Here is a 26,207-nt window from a genome sequence, read left to right on the forward strand (position 1 = left end):
AGCATAGGAATAAATATTTATGAATGCAGGTAAATATATTTATGAGCAATTGTGAAGAAGGCATTCATATGAACCTTGAACATAAATGTTTCTTTGACATCCTCTCTAGGCATTACAGAAAAATACATCTTAGTTGAATAAAAGTGCTAAGAAGGTTGTTATGAATGCCACTGTAGCACTCAGAAAGGTGTAATGAAACATTAATATCTGATGTGTATTGCTATATGTTGTTATTATCACAACACCATTTATTATTGTATTTCACACTTGTCTCCTGCTCCATAAGAGTAGACACAGACATAGATAGTGACCATTAGACAAAGAGGAGAAACCCCGGTGTTGTGGTTGATTCATCGAGGCAGTAGAGGCAGGATGTGGGTCCTCATCTGGGCAGCTCTACTTCTCTCTCTAACAGAGAGAACCACATGCCTAAGTAAGGTTCCTTTTATCACTACTATTGTTAATATACATATGACACACATCCCAACAGATACTGTCACATGATTTATTTTTACAAATAAGTGAAGTAGTATCAGTGCATCTTGTTTTACTCATGACTATATTAATTTCCCTCCGTCAGAGAAGGCCACTGCAGCAGCATACAACATCACCTTCAGTCCAGCAGAGATAACACCACAGACTGGACTATGTGCTGTTATTCCATGTTCGTTCACTCACCCTGATGACTTCCTTGCTAGCATAGCAATGTGGCTTAAATGCCCTGATGCACAATGTTCTATTAAAGTCGAAACAGACTCCATTTTCCACTCAAGAAATTCCTCTATAGCTCAGGAGGGTTATAGAAGGCGAGTAGCACTACTGGAGACAGACCTGACAAAGAAGAACTGCAGTATGATCATCAACGACATCACTAAGACTGATGACGGAGACTATAAATTAAGACTGTCCGGGACATTGAACAGTGGAAATATAAGTAAATTTACATACCAGACGAAACTGAAAATGGCAGTGAAAGGTACAGCATGACTATTACTGTTAGTTACAGTGACAAGAGTATTACTTTAGTGCAATTTATCATGTACACTGACTGTAACATAAGTACCTCCAATTTACAAAGCCCAAGATTTCCCCAAGTCTCCCATTTCAAAGTGTTTATTTTTCTAATCCGGTACTATGATTTCATACTTTCTATGAGTATATGTTTCTTCTGTTTTCTACATGGATACAAAATCCATTTTATAGCGTGACTTAAATGTAAAGGTAAATTCCTATTGAGCCGACATGTGCATTTACCATGAATACGGGAGCATTGCCTCTAAATGTAAATCATGCTATTGTGTGAATCTTCCACGATCCTGATTGAATTTAGGCCTCAGTCTGTGTTTCTATTTCCTACCTCCAGCTCTGACCCAGAAGCCCTCAGTGTTGACTCCTCCTCTGACAGAGGGAGAACCAGCGACCCTGACCTGCACCGCCCCGGGGATCTGCTCTGGAACTCCTCCTAACATCACATGGACATGGAGAGGGACAGGAGACAACATCACTGAGCTCAGAGACAACACCACTACACAAAGGAGAGAGGATCTGACCCGCGTCACAACAACCCACTTCTCAACTTTGACCTTTACACCTTCAGCAGAGCACCACACCACCAAGGTCACGTGCCAAGTGACATTCAAAGGGAACATCACCACTGAGGAGACAGTGACTTTGAATGTGACTCGTAAGTAGCCTACATCATCTGACCTTACTTTGCACAACCCAACAGCTTGTTGTGCTTCAACAGTTATAATTCATGAACATGATAAACTGATTATATACTTTATTTTCTAGATGTGAAGGTACCCAAGATCTCTGGTAGTAACACAGTGAGAGAGGGTGATACCCTGAATCTGTCTTGCTTTGTTGACAGCTACCCACCACCACCATCTATCACCTGGAGTAAGAATGGGACAATAGCTTTGGAACAGAATATCTCTGGACTGGCCTCTCTCACCATCTCCAACATGACAAGAGAACATGCTGGGGAGTATGTGTGTAAAGCTCAACACCTCAACAGGACTCTGACAGCTTCCATTGTTGTCACTGTGATGTGTGAGTACAACAACAGAAAATAGCTTGAAACATGTTTACTTTTAAATTGTCCATGATATATCTTCCCCCTCTGTCTCTCGTTAGATCATCCTGTGATTCTCAATGCTTCTGGGTGTGTCATCCAGGCAAAGGTCATGACCTGTGTGTGTGTCAGCCAGGGGGTTCCCTTACCTCTCATAGGCTGGCTTAACACTGAGGAGTACTCCCTCACTAAATCAGTTTTGAGGTCCTCAGTGAACACCACCATCAGGATGCATGTCGGAAACCACAACAACACTACTGTGGAATGTGTCAGCACAAATGAAGTGGGCAGAGTGAGAGAGAAGCTGCAAGTCACCCAAAAAGAGAGCCAAGGAAAGCAAGGAGGTAAAGATATAAATTGTTACTTTGTTAGAGAGCAACAGCTTCCCAATCCCACCCAATATGTCTGCAGCATAGAGGATTTATATGCTTTGAGTGAGAAAATGTAATGTTATTATTTCATTTAAAAAGAAAATCAGAGGATACAAAGTATGGTGAGCAACTTCTAAAATCATACATGCTTTGTTCTCTTTATAGAGGAAGTATCTAAAGACATCTTGGCTCTGCCGTTGAACCCACCACTGATTGCTGCATTTGTGATTGGTGCAGCCTTCTCAGCCACCATCTGTTGTATCATCCTGTGTTTGACAGGGAAATGTAAAAGGTACATGCATTCTGTTACTGAAGTACAGTTAGTGTTATATGAGTGTTGGTGATTGTCTTTAGAAATTCACATTTCCTATCAAGAGTATCAGATATATTGTCAAAAGTTGCAATGCCTTGCACCATGTTGTAATGGAGATGCTTGCTAAACTCTCCAACATATAGTTATTGAGACATTTTATTTATAATATTTTCCCTAGATGCAAAGGGAGGATCCCAAAGGACTCAGACTCCAAAAGCGCTTTAACGAAACTGGAGATGGTGACATGTGAAGACCAACAGGTGCCGTACCAGTATCTTTCTTTTTTCAGCTTTACCAACATTATGTTAGCATAAACAGATCTGGGACTACCAGGCTAACAAGACTCCTCACACAGTGCTCTCTGTAATCTACTCCATAGACGAATTCAGGACAGGCTGTACGGGGCGAACAGACCCCTCTGCAGGTGGTGCTGATGGAGGGAGCTGAAAACACAGGACCCCAGACCAGTGGAGCTGCAGGAAACTCTGCCAAAGGGGAAGAACCTCAAGATGTGCACTACGCCACTATCAACTACTCCCAACTGAAGAAGACTCCTGAGGAGGCAGAGAAGAAGACCACCACCTCAGAGTCAGAGTACGCCAAAATCAAACGAGAGAATAAGAAAGAAGGGTATGAAGATGGAGGAGAGGGGTGTGGTGTGATGTACGAGGAGGAGAACGAGAATGGTAAGCCAGCAGCAGAGACATATGAGAATACAGAGCTTTACTCCAACGTCAAGGCTATTATGGGTGGTGAGTGACACAGCAATTTTCACTAGAAACATGGGGGATAGCATGCAGTATTATATAGCCATGTGTTCCTTTATAATTTTCTGAATCCTGATTGAATGTTTTATGTTGATAGTGGGACTTTTGCTCAACTGAAACTACTGTAGTTTTGGTGTTGTTTCCTCATGTGCCAAATCAAGTTTGAATGTTTTATGATAATACAGAGATGTTGTTTAATAACTGAAACTACTGTAGTTAATAGTTTTGGTAAATGATTTATTTTACAGCCCTGTGTCAGATAGTACTGTATGTATCTGGTGGTTGTACATTTTCAATAAGAATATTTTCTAGTTGTACATAGAAGCAAGTTTTGGTCAAGTTTTTATAAAGTTTTTCAAGGAAGAGTCATTTTACTTTTGTAATGACAGTGTTTTGTCACCAAGGGGAAGGACTGATACATACGCGGTTGGGAAAAGTAGAGGTCAAGACATTTCTTTTTTCTTCTCCTCTTTCCTTTCATTTTTGCATTTTGATTTGACAAGTGGGTGGGGATATTAGGTAGTATGTGTGGATGTAATCAATATATTTATGTAAATAGAATACTGATACACTGTTGGGGAGCTCAAATGAAAGAATCAAGAAAAAAAGTACATTATGCTTTTAAATGTTGTTTTCTTTAGACATATTGGTTGTTTAGCAACAAAACAGATGTGAACACAACTATGTGGTAAAACAGATGGGTTGGCTTAGATTGTTGACTACATGTCACATATTTCGTCTCCAATGTTTGAAAATATAAATACATTTGCACAATGAGCACTTGTTGTCTCTCAAATACGGTGTTACAGTTGTTTGGTTAGCTAGGTAGCATTTATTTTTTAGTGTGCAATATTAGCAAATAACACCCCCCAAAAATATGACATTTCCAGAACAACATAAAACTAGCTGAAACAAGCCACCTACTATTCGCCAGATGGCAGCTTTGTGTCATTGCTGCTAGATATCTGGCCATCCAGAATCACCACAACATGTGGTCTTCTGCCACATTGAAGCATGCCTATCGTTTTCATGACATTGTCAGCTAACCCATTTATGAGAATATTTTTCTATTCATAAGTGTGCATTATTGCAGTATTGTTTTATATTGAGGCACTACCTCAGTCTTTTTTTGTATTATTTTTTGTATTTTTGTTTGTTCTCTGAAATCTGTTAAAAGAATGTATAAATGGTACATTTTCCAACTTACCATCTCCACAAATTTCATTCAAATGAATGAAATTTGTGGAGATGGTAAGTTGGAAAATGTACCATTTATACATTCTTTTAACAGATTTCAGAGAACAAACAAAAATACAAAAAATAATACAAAAAAAGACTGAGGTAGTGCCTCAATATAAAACAATACTGCAATAATGCACACTTATGAATAGAAAAATATTCTCATAAATGGGTTAGCTGACAATGTCATGAAAACGATAGGCATGCTTCAATGTGGCAGAAGACCACATGTTGTGGTGATTCTGGATGGCCAGATATCTAGCAGCAATGACACAAAGCTGCCATCTGGCGAATAGTAGGTGGCTTGTTTCAGCTAGTTTTATGTTGTTCTGGAAATGTCATATTTTTGGGGGGTGTTATTTGCTAATATTGCAATAAGCTACCAATTGAATAAATCAGGAATGGGCAACTTTGATGGGAGTGGAGGCCCCCCAAAAAATCAGGTCTGCATACCCACATCTATACCCACACATGTAGTCAGATGTAGTCAGAGCCAGAGTCAGGGCTCTGACTACATGTGGGTATGCAGCCCTATGAGCCACTGCGGCCCCCTGTGATGATTTTATTTTGGTGGTGCAATGGTACATTCTGCCACCTAGAGTGTGTTATATGAACAGGAATAAAGCTAAGGTTGGTGATTTACTGCCACCTGCAGAAATATTTGCTTACAAGTATAATTCATTGGCTGATCTCTCCTGATTATTCAAATTGAATCATGTAATCCCTCTTTAAAACCTCTTTAGGATCCATTTCAATTTTCGCCTAAAATGATTTACCCAAATCTAACTTGATTAATTTTCCGAAATAGGCTTTAAATACATTAACGGCTAAATAAATATAGTCACATTCGCTAATGACTTTGGGATATATGAACCAGTTTTCAAAAGACACTATTGTGTTATACAGTTTTAAATAATTTTTGTGTACAGAATAAGGAGACATGAACCTGCCCTCAGAATATCTCTCTCGGATTGAAGATGAGGCAGACCAACTTTCCAAATAGGGGAGAAGCACTCAAAACCCACTAGTTGTTCATTCAAGGAAAATAATATAACAAAGGTAAGTTAGAAGACCTCTCGTATTGCCAACCTTACGACAATGGCAGTAAATATTTTTATGAATTCGACAACACATAATGAAAGGAAACTTTATTAATATCACATTCTTTTCTGAAGTGAATGGTTTCACCCACTACTCTGACCAGGAGGTTGATGGAAACAATAGTTTTATAAACCTTGAAATAATTGAGACATGGATTGTGTATGTGTGCAATTCAGCGGGTGAATGGGCAAGACAAAATATTGAAGTGCCTTTGAACGGGGTACGGTACTAGGTGTCAGGCTCAAAATTAGGAATATGGTCTTAATGTTTTGTACACTCAGTATATATCAGTGGTGGTCGGTGCGGTATAAAATGAGTGAGGACGATTCTTTTTTTCATGAGCATGGCCTCATTCTATTGCAGCATATTTTAAGACTGTCATTCATATTCTATTCACCCAGTTCAATGGAACAGCAATAGGTTTAGGCTACGACCTGATATAAAAATGTTCCCTATACCCATCATGAGGTTGCTATGACGTAGGTGCACACAGGTCGAGATCATTTTGGGGGGTGACAAGTGACACCCGGACAGACAGAAGCACATTCAATACCGCCTTGCACACGCTTGCCTGCATCTAGCTGATCTAGGTTGTAATCATTAGTATAACAATCATAAACGAGAGAATCTAATGGACAAATTCAGGTATTTTTATCCCCATTTCGTTCCGTTTGCTTCCGTTTAAGAAACGTTTTCAACAGAATCGGCGTAATAAATACACCCCTGATCATGCGTAAACTGTTCACTTTTATAGCAGCCCGGTTGTAATTCCTTCTCATATCTATACCCTCTTCTCTTGTGGGGTCCAATGCACAAAACATCAGCTGTATGTGACCAGGTGAAAAAACCTTTCCAAATCAAACCATATCATAGCCACTACACAAAGCCTACATCGTTGCACCCTTTTAACTAGTAAGTCATGTCATAGTCAACATAGTTCATAGAACTAATGCGTTAGTAAACCCCCTACAATCATGCAGTAATGTTACAGTGTACAGTTAGTAGGCAGTTTAGCACTTACAACATAAATTAGTCAAACTAAAAGCTTATCTTGGCTTGAAGGAATTCCGGTGTTCTGTTGGAAAGTCATAGCCAGCCAGCTAACATAGCATCCCTCTGTTTGAGCGGGGATTTTGAGTGGGCTAAATTGGCTAGCTACATTTGCTAGCTAAGTAAGTGAAAGTGAAAAAAAAATACGAAATATCTCTCTCTCTCTTACTTCTCCTTAATTTTTTGAAGAAATTAATTTGTTCAAAACTGTTCAACTAATGTCTTTCTGTCACGTCCTGACCTTAGTTCCTTTTTCATGTCTCTATTTTGGTTTGGTCAGGGCGTTAGTTGGGGTGGGCATTCTATGTTTTTGTTCTATGTTTTGTATTTCTGTGTTTGGCCTGGTATGGGTCCCAATCAGAGGCAGCTGTCTATCGTTGTCTCTGATTGAGAACCATACTTAGGTAGCCTGTTCCCACCTGTGTTTGTGGTTAGTTGTTTTCTGTTTTGTGTTGTTTCACCTGACAGGACTGTTTCGTTTCTTACATTCTCGTTGGTATTATTGTTTTGTGTTCTGTTATATTAAAATATTAAAATGGACACCTACCACCCTGCGTGTTGGTCCGATCTTGACTACTCTTCCTCAGACGAAGAGGAGAATCGTTACACGTTCTCTCTCTTTGAGTGAACTACTCACCACATTTTAAGCACTGCATTGCTAGCTAGCTGTAGCCTATGCTTTCAGTACTAGATTAATTATCTGATCCTTTGATTTGGAGGATATGTCAGTTCATGCTACAAGAACTCTGATAGGTTGGAGGATATCCTCCGGAAGTCATAATTATTGTGTAACTCAATGGAAGGGGGAGAACGATGAGCCTGCTAGATTTTGATTTAAAGTCAATGTACCCAAAGCAGGCGGAAGCTAGCTGTCCTCCAGCTACACCATGGTGTAACCCTACAGAGTGCTGTTGAGGCTACTCATTGCAAAACAGTGCGTTTTAATTAACTATTTGGTGACATATATTTAGTATTGTTCATCTAAAAAGTACATCTTAAATGTTTTACCATTTTCATTTTTATGAAATTCACTGAGGAGGATGGTCCTCCCCTTCGTCCTCTGAGGAGCCTCCACTGGTGTGCATGCAAATTAGCCATTGCAATGTCTGACTGATTATGATAGAGTGTGTCACATATTTCATGAACATGATTAACTGCATATTCACTTTATTTTCAAGATGTGAAGGAACTCAAAATCTTTGGCATTATCACAGTGAGAGAGGGTGATACCCCGAATCTGACCTGCAGTGTTGACAACTACCCACCACCATCATCTAACTTCACCTGGAGTAAGAACAGGTCAACAGCATTGGAACAGAAAAACTCTGGACTGGCCGCTCTCACAATCTCTAACAAGAGAACATGCATGGGAGTTTGTGTGCTCAACACCTCAACAGGACTTCCAGCTTCCACTCTTGTAACTCTAATGTGTAAGTACAAACAGAATTATACAAACTTGATTGAAAATTACACATTGATATGACATGGAATTTACATTTACATTTAAGTCATTTAGCAGACGCTCTTATCCAGAGCGACTTACAAATTGGTGCATTCACCTTATGACATCCAGTGGAGCAGCCACTTTACAATAGTGCATCTAAATCTTTTAAGGGGGGGGGGGGGGGGGGTGAGAAGGATTACTTTATCCTATCCTAGGTATTCCTTAAAGAGGTGGGGTTTCATGGAATCACTTATCTGTCGTGTTGACATCAATCTATCACTGATATCTCTCTCTTCAATGTCCTTTTCCAGATCGTCCTGTGATGCTCAATGGCTCTGGGTGTGTGGTCCAGGCAGAGGTCATTATCTGTGTGTGTGTGTGTCACTCAGGGCGTTCCCTTACCTCTCATACAGTAGCCACTGCTGGAGCTCAACACCATCAGCCTGCCTATTGGAAACCACACCAAAAACATCACTGTGGTCTGTGTCAGCAGAAATGCGATGGTAGGAGTGAGAGAGAAGTTGCAGGTCACCCAAAAAGGAGGGAACCAGAGGTGCTATAATTTAAAGAAAAAACTTGCAGATATTTCTTCTAGTAGACCATATTAACTCGTGCACAGCTTGCAATTGTGTTGTGTGAGGGTTGGAGTGTGTTTATTGCAAGACTTCAAAGACTGCTCTAATGACACTGTTTCTCTCTTCATAAATTGTAGATCTTTCTGAAGGATGTGGGAATGCAGTTCTCCCCTGGACCATAGCTGGTGTGTCTCTCAGCTAATATATTTCACATCTAGTTCAAAGATGCAGAATATAGAAGTACTTTTTAATGAAAAGGTTACTTTATTTATCAATGTATCTGTTATAAGCCCAGATACTGTCCAAAAAGATGCTTACTATAGGCCTAGATTAACTTTCTCTGAGTGCTAGAAGTAACTAGTGGTTCTCAAAGGGTACAAGGTAAGAATGTGAAGCCATCTCATTGGATACTCTCAGAAAGAGCATGAGGTCATTGCCATGCGTACAAGATTATTGAGCATCTGTTCTTCCCCCACACTCCTAAACGTAAATTGAGAGTTTTCAGTGCACTGAGACCATTTCTATGTTAAATAATTCACACTTCTCTTCTTAGTAAAGTTTCAGATTTGTATAAATAAAATGGAAAAGTTAAGAGGGAAAAAAATCAAAATCAATTTAAAGTTTTATTACGTTTTCTTGTTTTTCAACCAAATCGGTAAAACTGATTTAAGTTTCCCTACATTAAAGTCACCGGCCACTAGGAGCGCCACTACTGGGTGAGCGTTTCCTGTTGCTTATGGCAGAATACAGCTCATTGAGTGCAGTTTTAGTGCCAACTTCGCTCTGTGGTGGTATGTAGACAGCTACGAAAAATACAGATGAAAACTATCTAGGTAGATAGTGTGGTCTACAGCTTATCATGAGATACTCTACCTCAGGCGAGCAAAACTTTGAGACTTCCGTAGATATCGTGCACCTCCTGTTGTTTACATAAATGCATAGGCCCCCACCCGTGTCTTACCAGATTCATACACGGGGCTCACAATCAACAGGAGGAGTGAGCACACTGAGAAAGCAGTAGAGTACTGATTTGGTCTTATTCTGGGGTGGCAGGTAGCCTAGTGGTTAGAGTGTTGGGCTAGTAACCGAAAGATCTAATCCCCGAGCTGGTAAGGTAAAGATCTGTCATTCTGCCCCTGAACAAGGCAGTTAACCCACTGTTTGTAAATAAAAAATATATAAATTATTCTCTGCACGGCTTGAAAAAACTGTTAAAGTACTTGGGAAAAATTGACAACTCTAAACATTACTTTAAATGATTTAACAAAACTAGTATCTCATTGTTCCTTGGTAGAAACAATTGGTACTTTCTTGTTTGTTACAATGAATCTCCATAATGACTTAGGTAAAAAGTCTGTAATTACTCTGTTACCATGTGGTTTCTAAATAAACTCCAGACAACTAGAGTAAAATAAAGCTTTTACTAGGACTTTGATATCTTCCCTCCACGCATTAAATTACAGCTTAAAAAAATGTGCTAAGAAGGTTGAACCCATCATAAACGTGTCATAAAAAGTTCATGATAGATGTTATGAATGCCTATGTATTCCACTTACACAGCTGGCAATGAGATGTGTATTATCATAACATTATCATGTTATTCTATACTCTTTCTGTGCTCCAGGCCAGTGGAAACAGACAAGGTGACCAGAGAAAGAGGTGAAAGAGGACGGACCCTGGTGTTGTGGTTGACTCATTTAGGCAGTGGAGGCAGGATGTGGGTCCTCATCTGGGCAGCTCTACTCTTCTCTCTGGCAGAGAGAGCAACATTTCAAAGTAGTGTTCCTTTAATCATTAGTAGATGTATAGATGAGGTAGTAGTAATGGTATGGCAATTAAAACTCATTTGAATCGAAACTGTTTCTGTATCATCAAAAATGTTACAGACAAGTGAAGTGTTTATTACTCATGACTATTAATTCCCCTCCATCAGGACAGGCACCTCCAGCAGCTGCAAACAAATACTGCAAACCTTCAGTCCAGAAGAAATAACAGCACAGACTGGCCTATGTGCTGTTATTTCCTGTACTTTCACTCACCCTGATCACGTCAAGTTTACATTTACATTTACATTTAAGTCATTTAGCAGACGCTCTTATCCAGAGCGACTTACAAATTGGTGCATTCACCTTATGACATCCAGTGGAACAGTAGTGCATCTAAATCTTTTAAGGGGGAGGGGGGGTGAGAGGGATTACTTTATCCTATCCTAGGTATTCCTTAAAGAGGTGGGGTTTCAGGTGTCTCCGGAAGGTGGTGATTGACTCCGCTGTCCTGGCGTCGTGAGGGAGTTTGTTCCACCATTGGGGGGCCAGAGCAGCGAACAGTTTTGACTGGGCTGAGCGGGAACTGTACTTCCTCAGTGGTAGGGAGGCGAGCAGGCCAGAGGTGGATGAACGCAGTGCCCTTGTTTGGGTGTAGGGCCTGATCAGAGCCTGGAGGTACTGAGGTGCCGTTCCCCTCACAGCTCCGTAGGCAAGCACCATGGTCTTGTAGCGGATGCGAGCTTCAACTGGAAGCCAGTGGAGGGAGCGGAGGAGCGGGGTGACGTGAGAGAACTTGGGAAGGTTGAACACCAGACGGGCTGCGGCGTTCTGGATGAGTTGTAGGGTTTAATGGCACAGGCAGGGAGCCCAGCCAACAGCGAGTTGCAGTAATCCAGACGGGAGATGACAAGTGCCTGGATTAGGACCTGCGCCGCTTCCTGTGTGAGGCAGGGTCGTACTCTGCGGATGTTGTAGAGCATGAACCTACAGGAACGGGCCACCGCCTTGATGTTAGTTGAGAACGACAGGGTGTTGTCCAGGATCACGCCAAGGTTCTTAGCGCTCTGGGAGGAGGACACAATGGAGTTGTCAACCGTGATGGCGAGATCATGGAACGGGCAGTCCTTCCCGGGAGGAAGAGCAGCTCCGTCTTGCCGAGGTTCAGCTTGAGGTGGTGATCCGTCATCCACACTGATATGTCTGCCAGACATGCAGAGATGCGATTCGCCACCTGGTCATCAGAAGGGGGAAAGGAGAAGATTAATTGTGTGTCGTCTGCATAGCAATGATAGGAGAGACCATGTGAGGTTATGACAGAGCCAAGTGACTTGGTGTATAGCGAGAATAGGAGAGGGCCTAGAACAGAGCCCTGGGGGACACCAGTGGTGAGAGCACGTGGTGTGGAGACGGATTCTCGCCACGCCACCTGGTAGGAACAGCAATATGGTACAAATGCCCTACGAATGGCAAATGCGATAGGGGTAAAGACATACTTTTTGAGGCAGAGGACTGTAGAGCTGTCTGGGAGTTTATCGGGCGCCCTCTAGTGAACATTATTACTACTACCACCACCAAGCTGAAGAATCAGACATTTTCTGGCTTGGCTACTTTTCCCACCTTCAGCATTCAAGGTGATCCTCAGATATGTCTATTGTCTTTTTACACACAATCATCTTGACATATGTCATTGTTACCTGAGATTAAAGCAACATAGGCTCATTAGAATATGTTAAAAAAAAGAGTGACATGAACCATTTCAGTTATGTCACTGCTACTGACATTAGTTGACTACAGGTAACGTATTACTTATATATTGAATATACCATTATATTGACATATATCACATAGCATGGGGCTCCATTGGTCCAAAACAGAATGGTCAAGTGTGAAGTAGTTGATGTGTAATTGAGGTCCGATGTCTGTTGCAGAGGTCTCTGGTGGAGGATTCAACAGACACCATGTGGTGTTTGGAGCTGCTTCTGCCCCTGTTGCTGGTCATCAAAGGTAAAACTCTTATGTTTCTCATTCCCTCATGTCAGTGTGAATAACTACTCAACTACACCACAATAACTCAGACTGCGGAAATTAATTGAAAGACTACATATGTAATACTAGAAAAGCAGTAATCTAGATATGCAATTGCACAGTAAAACTGATTTGGTGGTTTTACTGCATTGACCCAGTTGACTTTTAGAGTGTGTCAAACTTACAGCCAACAACACTAAAACAAACGGGTACAGAGTAGATACAGTGTCCTGGCACACATGGCAGCAGGAAATCAGCCTAATGTGCTGATGTGCTGGCTGGCGTCCATCTTGGCTCAACATTGTCCCTCTCACTTAAAGTGTTGCCAGTGGTGAGAGTGAGGCATATGCTTCCTCCACATAGGGTCTCTGCTCTTACCATCTCACCCAGGGAGAACATCATGATATCATCCTCTGTTCTCTCTCCCTTTGTTCTCTCTGCTCATCTTTTCTCAGTGATTACTTTTGAAACTGTTCATGTATTGTAGATTGTTCATTGATATACAGTTTCACTCTCAATATTCCCATTTCTAATCTCCCCTCCCTATCCCAGTGGAATGTTTGGGTACCAAGGGACGTCTCGGCCATGACCAACTCCTGCGTGGTCATCTACTTCACGTTCATGTATCCGGCCACACCGCGGCATCCACGACATCTGGTGCTTTGGCAAGCCTTACTCCCAGCTCTTCCCGTCTGTGGTGTTCAAGACATTGTGCGTGGAAGTTACAAAGGGCGTACCAAGCTCATTGGGGACGTGCACCAGAGGAACTGCACCCTGCTCATCAGTAATATAGGTACAGAGTACTCAGGGAGGTACTACTTCTGTGCCGACCTGGGCGGTGCCAACATCTACACCTACCCAGATTTCTCTGAGCTCAAGGTGCTGGGTAAGCCTGCTGAGAGACCCTGAGAAGCTTTTTTTATCGGCTGGATTGCCCTCGCCTGGTATCATATCTGTTTGTGCTGTCTTGCCAACTACTGTGGCCACTGTTTGGATTGACATGGGATAACAATGACAGTAGGAGTTGGCAAGCACAAATAGATATGGGACCAGCCTAGGATTGCCCTAGCTGTGATTATAATTATTTTCGTTTGAATGAGAATAGGTAAATGTTGTGAATTGGGGAATTTTAACTCATTCACTTATGTCCTCTCTGTTCCCCACACCAGCCCACATTGACATCCCTGCGGAGAAAGTTGCTGACGACGTTGGCGTGCTACAGCATCCTCCAGACAACTGTCCAGAGAATAGCCCAGAGATCCAATGGATGTACAGACTACCTGCCTGAACCCCACTATACCTCAGACTACGTGGAAGAGAGCAACACAGCCGCACTGTCAACCACGCTCATCTTCACCCCCAAAGTTTAACTCCATTCTAGAGGAGAGCACGGTAAGGTTCCTAAACAACCCAGCCCCAATCCCAACTCCAAGTCTCAGTGGTAGACAGCATCCCTCACACATCCCAGACAGCAAAATTATACAATTGCCCAAATTCGGCCCTAATCTACAATATTACGACTTACCATTTTACCCAGTTAACCACTTGGTGTTACGGTCCTGAAGTGGATCTGTAGCATGAAATGTTCAGACCTTGCCTGGCAATGTGGCCCACATTCAGACCAAAAGTAGACCAATAACTATGGGAAGTTCTTTGGACCAGATCTGAGCCATATGACACATTGTGGTGCTAGAACTGAGCCACATATGTGTCACCAACAACCAGATCTGGCCCACAGTTGTCTGCTCTCTTCCATGTGCTGTATTGCCTTTGATTTCCACGACTACTGTTTCATGGCTACCTCGATACTAACAGGATATGCTAAACAGCCTCAATCTCCTTGTCTTATGCCTCTGCTCACCAATAACTACTAACCCTCCTTTCTCCTCTCTCAATGTCTGTCATTTTATTTATCCCTTTATACTCTGAATGTTCTGAGGTGTCAATGGCATTGGTGGCACTGTGCAGATATAACCTGTGATTCTGAATGGGCCTTCTCTCTTTCCGTACCTTCAACAGGGAGAAGACGGGGATGATCAACCTGTGGGCTCTATGGCAGACTTGGAGAGGCAAGAGCTGAACTACGCCGCCCTGCAGTTTCTGGGGAGGCGCTCCAGGGATGAGAGGGCCTCAGGGAGGGGGGATTACGGCAGGGAAGAATCGCGATTTATTTGGAATTGATCTCGGGGTAGTTGCTGCCGTCATCCGTATTTATCTTAACTGCATTGTTGGTTAGGGGCTCGTAAGTAAGCATTTCACTGCAACACCTGTTGTATTTGGCGCATGTGACTATTCAAATTTGATCTGATTTGATCTCCCCCTGTCCCTGAATCATCTGAAATGACGTCTCCGTTAGTCAACCCCCCGGCCTCCAGGAGGAGCCCCAGTCACATCTCGCCACCCAGGACTGCTGGTAGCTACTTGCAGGGTCAGAACATGGCCCAGTGGACAATGTAAAAAGATCTTTGTATTATCAGCAGCTGTTGGTCTCCAGGCTCTTACTCTATTGTTCATAGTCAAACAATTCCCTCACAACAGGTGCAATGTGTTAGTTACTGTACTGTATCATCTAGATTAAATGTTTCTATTTCCATCTCTACACCATTAATTGTTTGCCCTGCTCTCATGCTTGGGACACAGTAACACATTTTCTGGGGCTCCCCTTCTGCATGTCATCCTATATCACACTCATAGGTAGCCTGGTTAAACCAGATTGAATGCTGCACTCACCACTATTTTCCTGTGTAACGCAGAGCAATCAGTTTGGATACCAGGCTAACTTGTACCTGTTCTAGATCTGTCCATTATAGTTCTTCTCCACTGTGTCCGCTGCCAGTTGAAGTGTCAGGGAAAGGGGTGTGTATTGTACTTTTAAATATCTCTATTTCTGACCCTGGATCTGGAGGAAATGAGGGATCTCTTCTCTCTTCCTGATCCAGTGGTTGTCACCATTGACCAGTGTTCAACAAACGTCAGGCCTGATACACATCCAATTGAAGCCAGTCATCTTCATCTCACATATTCTGTTCCCACATATAGTTCAATAGTGATGTGTGCTGTGACTCAGTGGCTTTTGATGGCCTAATAGTCCTCACCCAGAACCCCACTGGACTGAGGGGCAGCTCGGGACAGAGGGGCAGCTCGGGACTGAGGCAGCTCGGGACTGAGGGGTAGCTCGGGACTGAGGGGAAGCTCGGGACTGAGGGGTAGCTCGGGACTGAGGGGAAGCTCGGGACTGAGGGGAAGCCCAGCACTGAGAGGAAGCCCAGCACTGAGAGGAAGCTCAGCACTGAGAGGAAGCTCAGGCAGGTAGTTGGCTCCGGCAGATCCTGGCTGGCTGGCGGATCTGGAAGAGTCTGGTTGACTGGCAGATCTGGAAGAATCTGGTTGACTGGCAGATCTGGAAGAATCTGGTTGACTGGCAGATCTGGAAGAATCTGGTTGACTGGCGGATCTAGCTGCTCTGGCTGCTCCATGCAGACTGGCAGCTCTGACTGCTCCATGCAGACTGGCAGCTCTGGCTGCTCTATGCAGACTGGCAGCTCCATGCAGACTGGCAGCTCTATGCAGACATTTTTGGATCAATCTGGCATACATGACTTCACTGTTGTCACGGCTGTCGTCGGATAAAGAAGGAGACCAAGGTGCAGCGTGGTAGGCGTTCATGATTTTTAATAAAACTGAACACCGCAACAAAACGGGCTTCCATGCTAGCCGTGACCCCTTGTAAAATTGCTTCCTCCTTGCTGCCTCCGTCTGCTCCCATAGGAGACGATCCCTCCCAGCCAGGATCTCCTCCCACATCCAGGATCCTTTCCCATTCAAAATGTCCTCCCATGTCCATTCCTCCTGACCATGCTGCTTGGTCTTTCTGTGGTGAGTAGTTCTGTCACGACTGTCGTCGGATGAAGAAGGAGACCAAGGTGCAGCGTGGTAGGCGTTCATGATTTTTAATAAAACTGAACAACGCATCAAAATAACAAAGTTGAACAAAACGAAACAGTTCTGTCAGGTGCAGACACTAAACAGAAAACAACTACCCACAAAACCCAAATGAAAAAGGACAACTTATATATGATCCCCAATCAGAGACAACATTAGACAGCTGCCTCTGATTGGGAACCACACCAACATAGAAATAAAGAAACTAGAATGCCCACCCTAGTCACACACTGGCCTAACCAAAATAGAGAATAAAAACCTCTCTATGGCCAGGGCGTGACAACTGTAGCACTCGCACAGCAGGCCAAAATGTATCTCGTTGAGACAATATATGTGTGTGTGTAATGTAAACAGAGCTGAAATATCAGCGAACACTGATCACTGTGGCTGTTTCTAGGATCACTTTACCTGAGATCGCTTTCCACAAAATATCTTCTTCAATGGTTGTGAAGTGTGAAATCGATGAATAATCGATTACGAATCAACTTACCACTCTCTACTGTGCACCTGCCCTCTGCCTGTCTCACTTAGGTATCTCTGTTCAGTGGAGATCTTCTTCTCTGATACTTATGAGCACATTTACAGATCACAGATATACAGTATCTAATTACTGTTTGTCATTACAAATTGCGAGAAATTTAAAAATATCTGTAGAGGCCTGAGTTGAGAGTCAGTATCTGTATTTTGTGCCCCCTTCTCACTCTGTAATTTTGTGGTGAGACAACAAACTGTTGCACAGTACAACACTAGGGACAGGCGTCCCGCTAGCGGGACACCAGCCGACAACATTCCATGAAATTGGTGGGTGCGCAATTCAAATAAATAATCGCAATTTTAAACATTCATGAACATATTAGTATCTTATATCATTTAAAAGCTTAAATTCTTGTTAATCTAACTGCTTGTCCGATTTACAATATGCTTTCTGGCAAAAGCATACCATGCTATTGTCTGAGGACGGCGCCCCACATCAACATATATTTCAACCAGCACAGGCTTCATAACATCACAAATAGCGATATAATAAATCACTTACTTTTGAAGACCTTCCTCTGTTTGCAATCCCAAGAGTCCCAGCTACAACATGAATGGTCGTTTTGTAAGATAAAATCCTTCTTTATATCCCAAAAAGCGCGCCAAAAGATTGATATTGTACCGGTGCTCTCCTAACCAAAACTCCAAATTCTTGCTTGTTTTTCAAAAACAAGCCTGAAGCCTTGAATAAAGACTGTTGACATCCAGTGGAAGCCATAGGAATTGCAATCTGGGAGACAGATTTACATTGGAACAGGAATAGGTTTCCATTATAAGAGCCTGGGACCTACAAAAATAATTTCAGTTGGAATTGTATCAATTCTGTTATAGTCTCCGACATTATTTTAACAGTTTTAGAAACTTCAAAGTGTTTTCTATCCAATGCTATCAATTATATGCATATCCTGGCTTCTGGGCCTGAGTAACAGGCAGTTTACTTTGGGCACAACAGTCAGGCGGAAATTCAGGAAACTAGACCCTATCCCTACAAATTTTAATTTCAGCACAATTCGCCACAGTTGTAGATGATGCTAAAGTCGGCATAAAGTAACCTAAAATATTGCATTGACATTCAGGCCCTTGGTATAATAGTTTTTTCAGTCTTTGCACTAATGCATGAGGGCAGTTCAAATTTCAATTAAATAATTGTGCATATGGTTCACATTGGTCAGATCTTGCGTTCCATCTTAACAGCTCCGTTTTTAGTGCATCTCAACGTATTACAAAAACAACAAAAAGCAAACCAAACGTCATTGGTAGAGCATACATAACTTCAGCCATTTATGGTGCTGGTGGATCTTTACTAATAGTCACTAATATCTGACTGAATAGATATCTTCGGACCTGTACACACTCAGGTTGTACAACTGATGTACAACGCATTTGACACCATGGCTGTGATAGCTGATATTTTGTGATACAATAAAGAGTTTAAACAACCAATGCGCAGGCTTCCACAATGCTTATGTGATTATATTTGTGCAGACCAAACCTTGTTTTATCACATTAGTTGTGCCAAATGCATCAGTTGAGTATGTTTTGCTTAGTTGTTTACCCACTTAGTTTTATCCTCAATTTCAATTCAATTCCAATCAATTTGACTATAACTTACAATGGCTAAAATAACTCTACAAGGCTTTTAGTTTAGGGACCAACTTTGTGAATGTGTGTAGTATGGTGCATGCTGATGATGAACTTTCAAATCAAATTGTATTTGTCACACATGCTTAGCAGATGTTTTTGTGGGTGTAGCGAAATATCTAGCAAATTCACGACAAACACCTAATACACACAAATCTAAGTAAAGGAATGGAATTGAGAATATATAAATACATGGATGAGCAATGTCAGAATGGCATAGACAGGTAGTAGATAGTATAGAATAAAGTATATACATATGAGATGAGAAATGCAAGATATGTAAACATTATTCAAGTGGCATTATTAAAGTGACTTGTGTTCCAAGTGGCATGTAAGTATTTAGGAGAAGTAAAACCCCAACTAACAAATGTAGCAAGGCCTTTGCACTTTAGCACAGTCTCAAAGTGTGAAAAGGAACTAAAATAGGGCCAAAGAGTATTGTAAGCTTTGGTCAAACTCTGTGAAGACACACTAACCGGTCTGGTTAAACACAATAAAAATGTAATGGGAAACTGAGTTGAAGATGAAGAAGGCATCATGGCTTTTACAGTGATATTGTTTTTAGAGAAATGCACAATTATGTTGATGTATGACTAGATGCACTTCCATTACAACTACACAAATTGAAACTGAAATTCATCTGACAGTTTAAACATTACTGATACTTTATCAGGCATTGTTGCAACAAATTCCTTCCATTTCAGGCTGTGATCAGTTGCATTATTACCATGTCTTCTTGTTATTAAGTCAACGTAATGTAACGGTGAAAGAGGAATCAGCACTCTTCAAACGTGGGTCTTATATGTGTGTATACGTGAAAGATTGTGGTATAAAACCATCACAAAAATATATTGAATACAACCCAGTAGCCTCTAACATTGATAATAAAGGTAGTACCGAGTCAGTAGCGCACATACATACATATATACACATCTTAATTAAATATATTTTCCTTAATTTTTTTCCCACAAACCCTACCACCCCTCCCCAAACTGGATTAAACTAATGAACAACATCACTTAGGCTTCCACTTCCAGCTTATACATACTATATACATTTCAAGGACACAATCTATTTTACAAAATTAATATTTTGTTTGTCTTTAGTCCTGACCTTCCTCTATTTCTGATGTCCATCCAGTTCTATAGGCCAAAAGTTCTGAACCTATATACATGTTACAGACACAGTATATTTTACATTTGTTATCTTGTTTTTATTAGTCCCACTCTTCAGCTCCATTCAACCCCTCCCATCCATCTCTTAACACCATCCATATTGGATTTCTATTTGCCATATATTTTTTCAACTGTCCTGTGATGCTTCACAAAAGTTCTGAACCTTTCTATTCTCATAGTTTCTACAGATTGTAAATGAAAGATAAACATTTTTGCTATTAGTATTATTGTATTATTGATCACCCGGTAGTGCTATCTGCAGCATTAGCTCCAGGTAAATGTTGCAATTCTTCAGACATTCCTTGACCTGTGACCAAAAACCAGCTACATATGGACAGTACCAAAAACAAATATCTAATGACTGTGCCTCCTCTCAGAAAAATCTGCAGAGCTGGTAAGGTTTTATCCCCCATATATACTGTATATATATAACATTCTATTGGTTGCAAGAATTTTGCAAAATAATTTAAATTGAAGAATTCAGTTTTGAATCCGGCATTGTTTTGCTTGTCAATTCATAAACCATGTGCCATGGAATCGGTACATCGGAAATCTCTTCCCAACTATTTTGTAATCTATATGGCACAGCTGTCAATTCTTTGGTCGTTAAGCTGTTGCGACGAGCAATTCCGTATCCGGGATCGTAATTATAGCCTCAAGCTCATTACCATAACGCAACGTTAACTATTCATGAAAATCGCAAATGAAATGAAATAAATATATTGGCTCTCAAGCTTAGCCTTTTGTTAACAACACTGTCATCTCAGATTTTCAAAATATGCTTTTCAACCATAGCAAAACAAGCATTTGTGTAAGAGTATTGATCGCTAGCATAGCATTAAGCCTAGCATTCAGCAGGCAACATTTTCACAAAAATAAGAAAAGCATTCAAATAAAATCATTTACCTTTGAAGAACTTCGGATGTTTTCAATGAGGAGACTCTCAGTTAGATAGCAAATGTTCAGTTTTTCCAAAAATATTATTTGTGTAGGAGAAATCGCTCCGTTTTGTTCATCACGTTTGGCTGAGAAAAAAAAAACGAAAATTCAGTCATCAAAACGCCGAACGTTTTTCCAAATTAACTCCATAATATCGACAGAAACATGGCAACCGTTGTTTAGAATCAATCCTCAAGGTGTTTTTCACATATCTATTCGATGATAAGTTATTCGTGGCAGTTTTGTTTCTCCTCTGAATCACATGGGAAAATACATGCAGCTGGAGATTACGCACCAATTTCGACGGAGGACACCAGGCGGACACCTGGTAAATGTAGTCTCTTATGGTCAATCTTCCAATGATATGCCTACAAATACGTCACAATGCTGCAGACACCTTGGGGAAACGACAGAAAGTGTAGGCTCGTTCCTGGCGCATTCACAGCCATATAAGGAGACATTGGAACACAGCGCCTCAAAAATCTGGCTCACTTCCTGTTTGAAGTTTCATCTTGGTTTCGCCTGTAGCTTTAGTTCTGTGGCACTCACAGACAATATCTTTGCAGTTTTGGAAACGTCAGAGTGTTTTCTTTCCAAAGCTGTCAATTATATGCATAGTCGAGCATCTTTTCTTGACAAAATATCTTGTTTAAAATGGGAACGTTTTTTTATCCATAAATTAAAAGAGCGCCCTCTATATCCAAGAAGTTAAATGAAACTCGTATATATTTTTATTTATCACAATTTTCTTTATCCAATTTAGTCTTTAATGAAGGGCTGACAGACAAGTTCCTTACTATTAGCCTCTTCAACTTGCCTCTTTCATTTTTGCAGTAATGCTGCAATTAGTTGGTTGTCATTTTGGGTAGAGCAGATATTTCCATATATTTGTGTTAACTGCATGTGTGACATAACTCCACCAGTCCTATTTATGATACAATTGACAAAGATTATACTTTTTAATTTTTTTGATTGAAAAATAAAGGCATATATTAGCATATTTGAGTTTAACTACAATATTTGATGTATTATTTCTTCAGTCTTTTCTGGTGGATTAAACTGAAATTGCAACCAACTTTCTATGGCTTGTTCTTAAAAATTACGACATTTTGGAGAAGATTTTTTTTTCAAATAACCGAAAGTGAGTGGTTGTGAATAAATGGAAAAAGGCCGTTCTTGAACATGGGGTGAGACATTCTTACTAATTTGCTAGAGAACCAGTTCAGATTTAAGTATAGCCTTTGTATGACTGATGCCTTTAGTGAGAGGTCTAATGCTTTAATATTTAAAAATTTCTGCCCCCCCGAATTCATATTCATTATATAAATAGTCTCTTTTAATTTTGTCTGGCTTGCTATTCCAATTAAAAGGGAATCTTTTTGGCAGGTTGCTAGGTGTAGGCCAAACCATAAGCAAATAGGTCAACTGTGATATGACTAAAGAGTTAACCTGGGTGATTTTTCCACCCATAAACAGGTATTTTCCTTTCCATGGTAGCAAGATCACATCTATTTTCGCTAACTTTCTATAAAAATGTATTGGAGTGAGATCATTTCTTTCTTTCGTGATATGTATACCGAGTATGTCCACATCCCTGTCAGACCATTTTATTGGTCAACTACACAGTAATGTAAAAGTTGCATTTTTTTGTGACCCAATACGAAATATAGCACATTTATCATAATTTGGTGTTTAGTGAGTCCATCAGATCAAAGGCAGTAGGGATGATAAATGTGTGAATTGGACCATTTTCCTGTCCTGCTAAGCATTCAAAATGTAACAAGTACTTTTGGGTGTCAGGGAAAATGTGTGGATTAAAAAGTATACCATTTTCTTTAGGAATGTAGTGAAGGAAAAGTAAAAGCTGTCAAAAATAGAAATAGTAAAGTACAGATACCCCCCCAAATACTTAAGTAGTACTTTCAAGTATGTTTACTTCAATACTTTAAACCACTGCATGTTACAAACAGCCAATCTTAGAAATCTTATAGAAACTTTCTTATAGTGAAATACAACTGCATCTGAATATAAAAGGCAAGGGGATTGGATTGCAGTGTTAACCAAGGTTTGGTGATGGTTGTGGATTTATGGGGTTATAAGGGTTGGGTAATGGGTTTGTGTTGATTATGGTCCATACAGTACAAGTATGGCTGTACGATATAGTACAGAGGAACTTCCTGGATTGCAGCACCAGGTTAGAGGGAGGAGTAACAGACTGGGGACATGAATTGACACTTCACACACATCAGAGACTCACACAGGGCTCACAGTCAATAGGAAGAGAGAGCACACAGAGAGAGGTAATGTGCTGATTCAGTATTTTTTTTTCTGCATGGATCAAAAGACAAGCTATTGAACCATTATATATATATTATATATATATATAGCCTAGCTATAAAGATTTCTGAATGCAGTTAAATATATTTATGAGAAGTTATTAGCGCCTATGTTGAGCATTATATTGTATTATAAGGAGTCACTCATAAGGAGTTATAAATGGGCTTGTAATGTATTATGAAGAAGGCATCATATGAACTGTGACCATAAATGTTTCTTTGACATCCTCTCTAGGCATTACAGAAAAATACATCTTAGTTGAATAAAAGTGCTAAGAAGGTTGTTATGAATGCCACTGTAGCACTCAGAAAGGTGTAATGAAACATTAATATCCGATGTGTATTGCTATATGTTGTTATTATCACAACACCATTTATTATTGTATTTCACACTTGTCTCCTGCTCCATACCAGTAGACACAGACAGAGATCGTGACCATTAGAGAAAGAGGAGAAAGAGGAGAGAGACCCCGGTGTTGTGGTTGATTCATCGAGGCAGTAGAGGCAGGATGTGGGTCCTCATCTGGGCAGCTCTACTTCTCTCTCTGACAGAGAGAACCACATGCCCAAGTAAGGTCCCTTTTATCACTACTAGCGTTAATATAATAATCAGCTGTAGGAGAGCACCATGCATGTGCTGACTTTGAATGGGAGTTTTCCCCGTAACGACATCTTGTCCTGTTATGGGAGGAGCAGGGTTGGGGAGGAGCAGGGTTGGGGAGGAGCAGGGTTGGGGAGAGCAGGGTTGGGGAGGAGCAGGGTTGGGGAGTAGCAGGGTTGGGGAGGAGCAGGGTTGGGGAGGAGCAGGGTTGGGGAGGAGCAGGGTTGGGGAGGAGCAGGGTTGGGAGGAGCAGGGGGGAGGAGCAGGGTTGGGGAGGAGCAGGGTTGGGGAGGAGCAGGGTTGGGGAGGAGCAGGGTTGGGGGAGGCAGGGTTGGGGAGGAGCAGGGTTGGGGAGGAGCAGGGTTGGGGAGGAGCAGGGTTGGGGAGGAGCAGGGTTGAGGAGGAGCAGGGTTGGGGAGTAATGGATTATATATAATCCGTTACATGGAAGGGATGGAAGTGCATTTTACCAGCAAGATTATTGTAATCAGATTACAGATACTTTTGAAAAACAAGATGATTGAATTCAGAAAGGATGTTTGCAAAAAAAAATGGTTCACACTGCTCTGTTTTCTCAATGACATTCAAATCAGCAATGAGAAAAGGCGCGAGTCTGACTACAAGTTAGAGACCACTATGATGACACACCAAATGTGTTTGATGAATCGCAGGAAAAGAGCAGGAATAGGCTTTTGTAGGTTACAGTCCAAGCTATGTCTTCCAATGGTGCGGACTGCTGTCGGCATCCAAAGATTATCCAACATGAATAAACTATTGGAGGTAAGGCTGACAGCAGTGGTGTCGTCTACATGGATACGGATATGACTTATTATCGATATCTACATAGCGCATTGATGTGAATTACACTGCTCCTCTCTCATTCAGCTATTTGCACCGTACGGATTGTGGTTGTTGTGGACGGCTTTTCACAAATCTAAATGTGTATTGGAAACATATAACGGTTGAATTCAGGAAGTTTAAGCTGTTTTTGAAACCAGTGGACTGCCAGTGAAAAATGCGCTCTTGCAAAAGCTGAATAGTGAGGATCCAAGCCTATGGAATAAAAGTGGGCTTTTATTGCTCAATCTAATTCATGCTGATTTAAAAAAAAATATCCATAGAGGTCTAATGGACACATGCTCAAACTTGCACACTTTTGATAGACTTAAAAGGGAAATCTGTAGTTGCTACATCACTGTGTAGTTGCTAACTTTCACTGTGATTTTCACTTTCTTGGGGTATGTATATGCACTTAGCAGTCTGAATTGATACTCTCCAGTGTCATTCTCTCTGATGTCGTTGATGATCACACTACAGTTCTTCTTTGTCAGATCGGTCTCCAGTAGAGACACTTTCTGTTCATAACCCTCCTGAGCTTCAGAGGGAGTTTCAGAGTGGATAATTATATTTTCATCCTGATCACATTTGCCATTTTTAGGACATTTGAACCATATTGCTGCAGTAGGTTTGAAGTTCTCTGCATGATTGAAGGTGCATGAAATTACAGCACATAGTCCCTTCTCTCCTGTTATCTTTGCTGGACTGAAGGCGATGGTCCAGGGTGATGCTGTTGGTGGTGGTGGTAGTTGTGGTTGTCCTGAAGGAGGGACATGAATAAAGTCATGAGTAATACAGAAAGCACTTCAATACTACTTCACTTGTTTGTAACATTTTTCATGATGTAGCATCTGTTGAGATATTTGCCATACCACTACTGCTACCACATCTACTAATGATTATGTGTCACTGATGTTTTGTAGACAGATGTAAAACTCACTTCTGTGTTTGTATTTCCTGTCTCCAGCTCTAACCCAGAAGCCCTCAGTGTTGACTCCTCCTCTGACAGAGGGAGAACCAGCGACTCTGACCTGCACCGCCCCAGGAATCGGCTCTGGATCTCCTCCTAACATCACATGGACATGGAGAGGGACAGGAGACAACATCACTGAGCTTCGAGACAACACCACCATACAGAGGAGAGAGGACCTGACCAACGTGACAACAACCCACTTCTCAACTTTGACCTTTACCCCCTCAGCTGGGCACCACAACATGATGGTTACGTGTCAAGTAACCTTCCAGAAAACATATACATTTAAAGAGACAGTAACTTTGAATGTGTCATGTGAGTACCATCTATCCTACATTTTACATGAAAGACCTTATTCCAGAGAATCTTTGAAACCTAGGATTAACCTTCATAATAAACAAATGATACAATATGTAGTCTACACCCAGTTATGTCATGGCTTTGACTTTTTCCCTTTTTAATCATGATCCATTGTTATTAGTCCCTCAACCAATATAGTTT

General features: G+C 41.2%; 1 protein-coding gene, 1 long non-coding RNA gene and 1 pseudogene across 8 annotated transcripts in view; 2 read left to right on the forward strand and 1 right to left on the reverse strand.

Annotated features, from left to right (window-relative positions):
* LOC115127341 (sialic acid-binding Ig-like lectin 5) overlaps window positions 1-26,207 on the forward strand; it is a 29,637-nt gene that overhangs the window by 225 nt on the left and 3,205 nt on the right. Inside the window, exons 2-9 of one of the 7 annotated variants that reach the window (XM_065000099.1) lie at window positions 289-433; window positions 581-976; window positions 1,331-1,684; window positions 1,795-2,055; window positions 2,140-2,421; window positions 2,614-2,740; window positions 2,940-3,021; window positions 3,141-4,730. In XM_065000099.1, the coding sequence (XP_064856171.1) occupies window positions 373-433; window positions 581-976; window positions 1,331-1,684; window positions 1,795-2,055; window positions 2,140-2,421; window positions 2,614-2,740; window positions 2,940-3,021; window positions 3,141-3,521 (1,944 nt within the window). In that variant the 5' untranslated portion in view covers window positions 289-372 and the 3' untranslated portion in view covers window positions 3,522-4,730. Of the gene's footprint in view, window positions 1-288; window positions 434-580; window positions 977-1,330; window positions 1,685-1,794; window positions 2,056-2,139; window positions 2,422-2,613; window positions 2,741-2,939; window positions 3,022-3,140; window positions 4,731-23,211; window positions 23,260-23,709; window positions 23,866-25,700; window positions 26,022-26,207 lie in introns of those variants that run through there. The other 6 variants (XM_065000101.1, XM_065000097.1, XM_065000100.1 and 3 more) reach the window with 6 other exon arrangements.
* Window positions 12,167-14,098, forward strand: LOC115127340 (myelin-associated glycoprotein-like; annotated as a pseudogene).
* Window positions 24,951-25,841, reverse strand: LOC115120618 (uncharacterized). Its single transcript, XR_010458463.1, has 2 exons — window positions 25,674-25,841; window positions 24,951-25,493 (listed from the first exon to the last, which is right to left on the reverse strand). It is a non-coding gene; the product is annotated as an uncharacterized LOC115120618 (long non-coding RNA).

Source organism: Oncorhynchus nerka, linkage group LG14, assembly GCF_034236695.1.
Source record: "Oncorhynchus nerka isolate Pitt River linkage group LG14, Oner_Uvic_2.0, whole genome shotgun sequence".
Lineage (NCBI taxonomy): Eukaryota > Metazoa > Chordata > Actinopteri > Salmoniformes > Salmonidae > Oncorhynchus > Oncorhynchus nerka.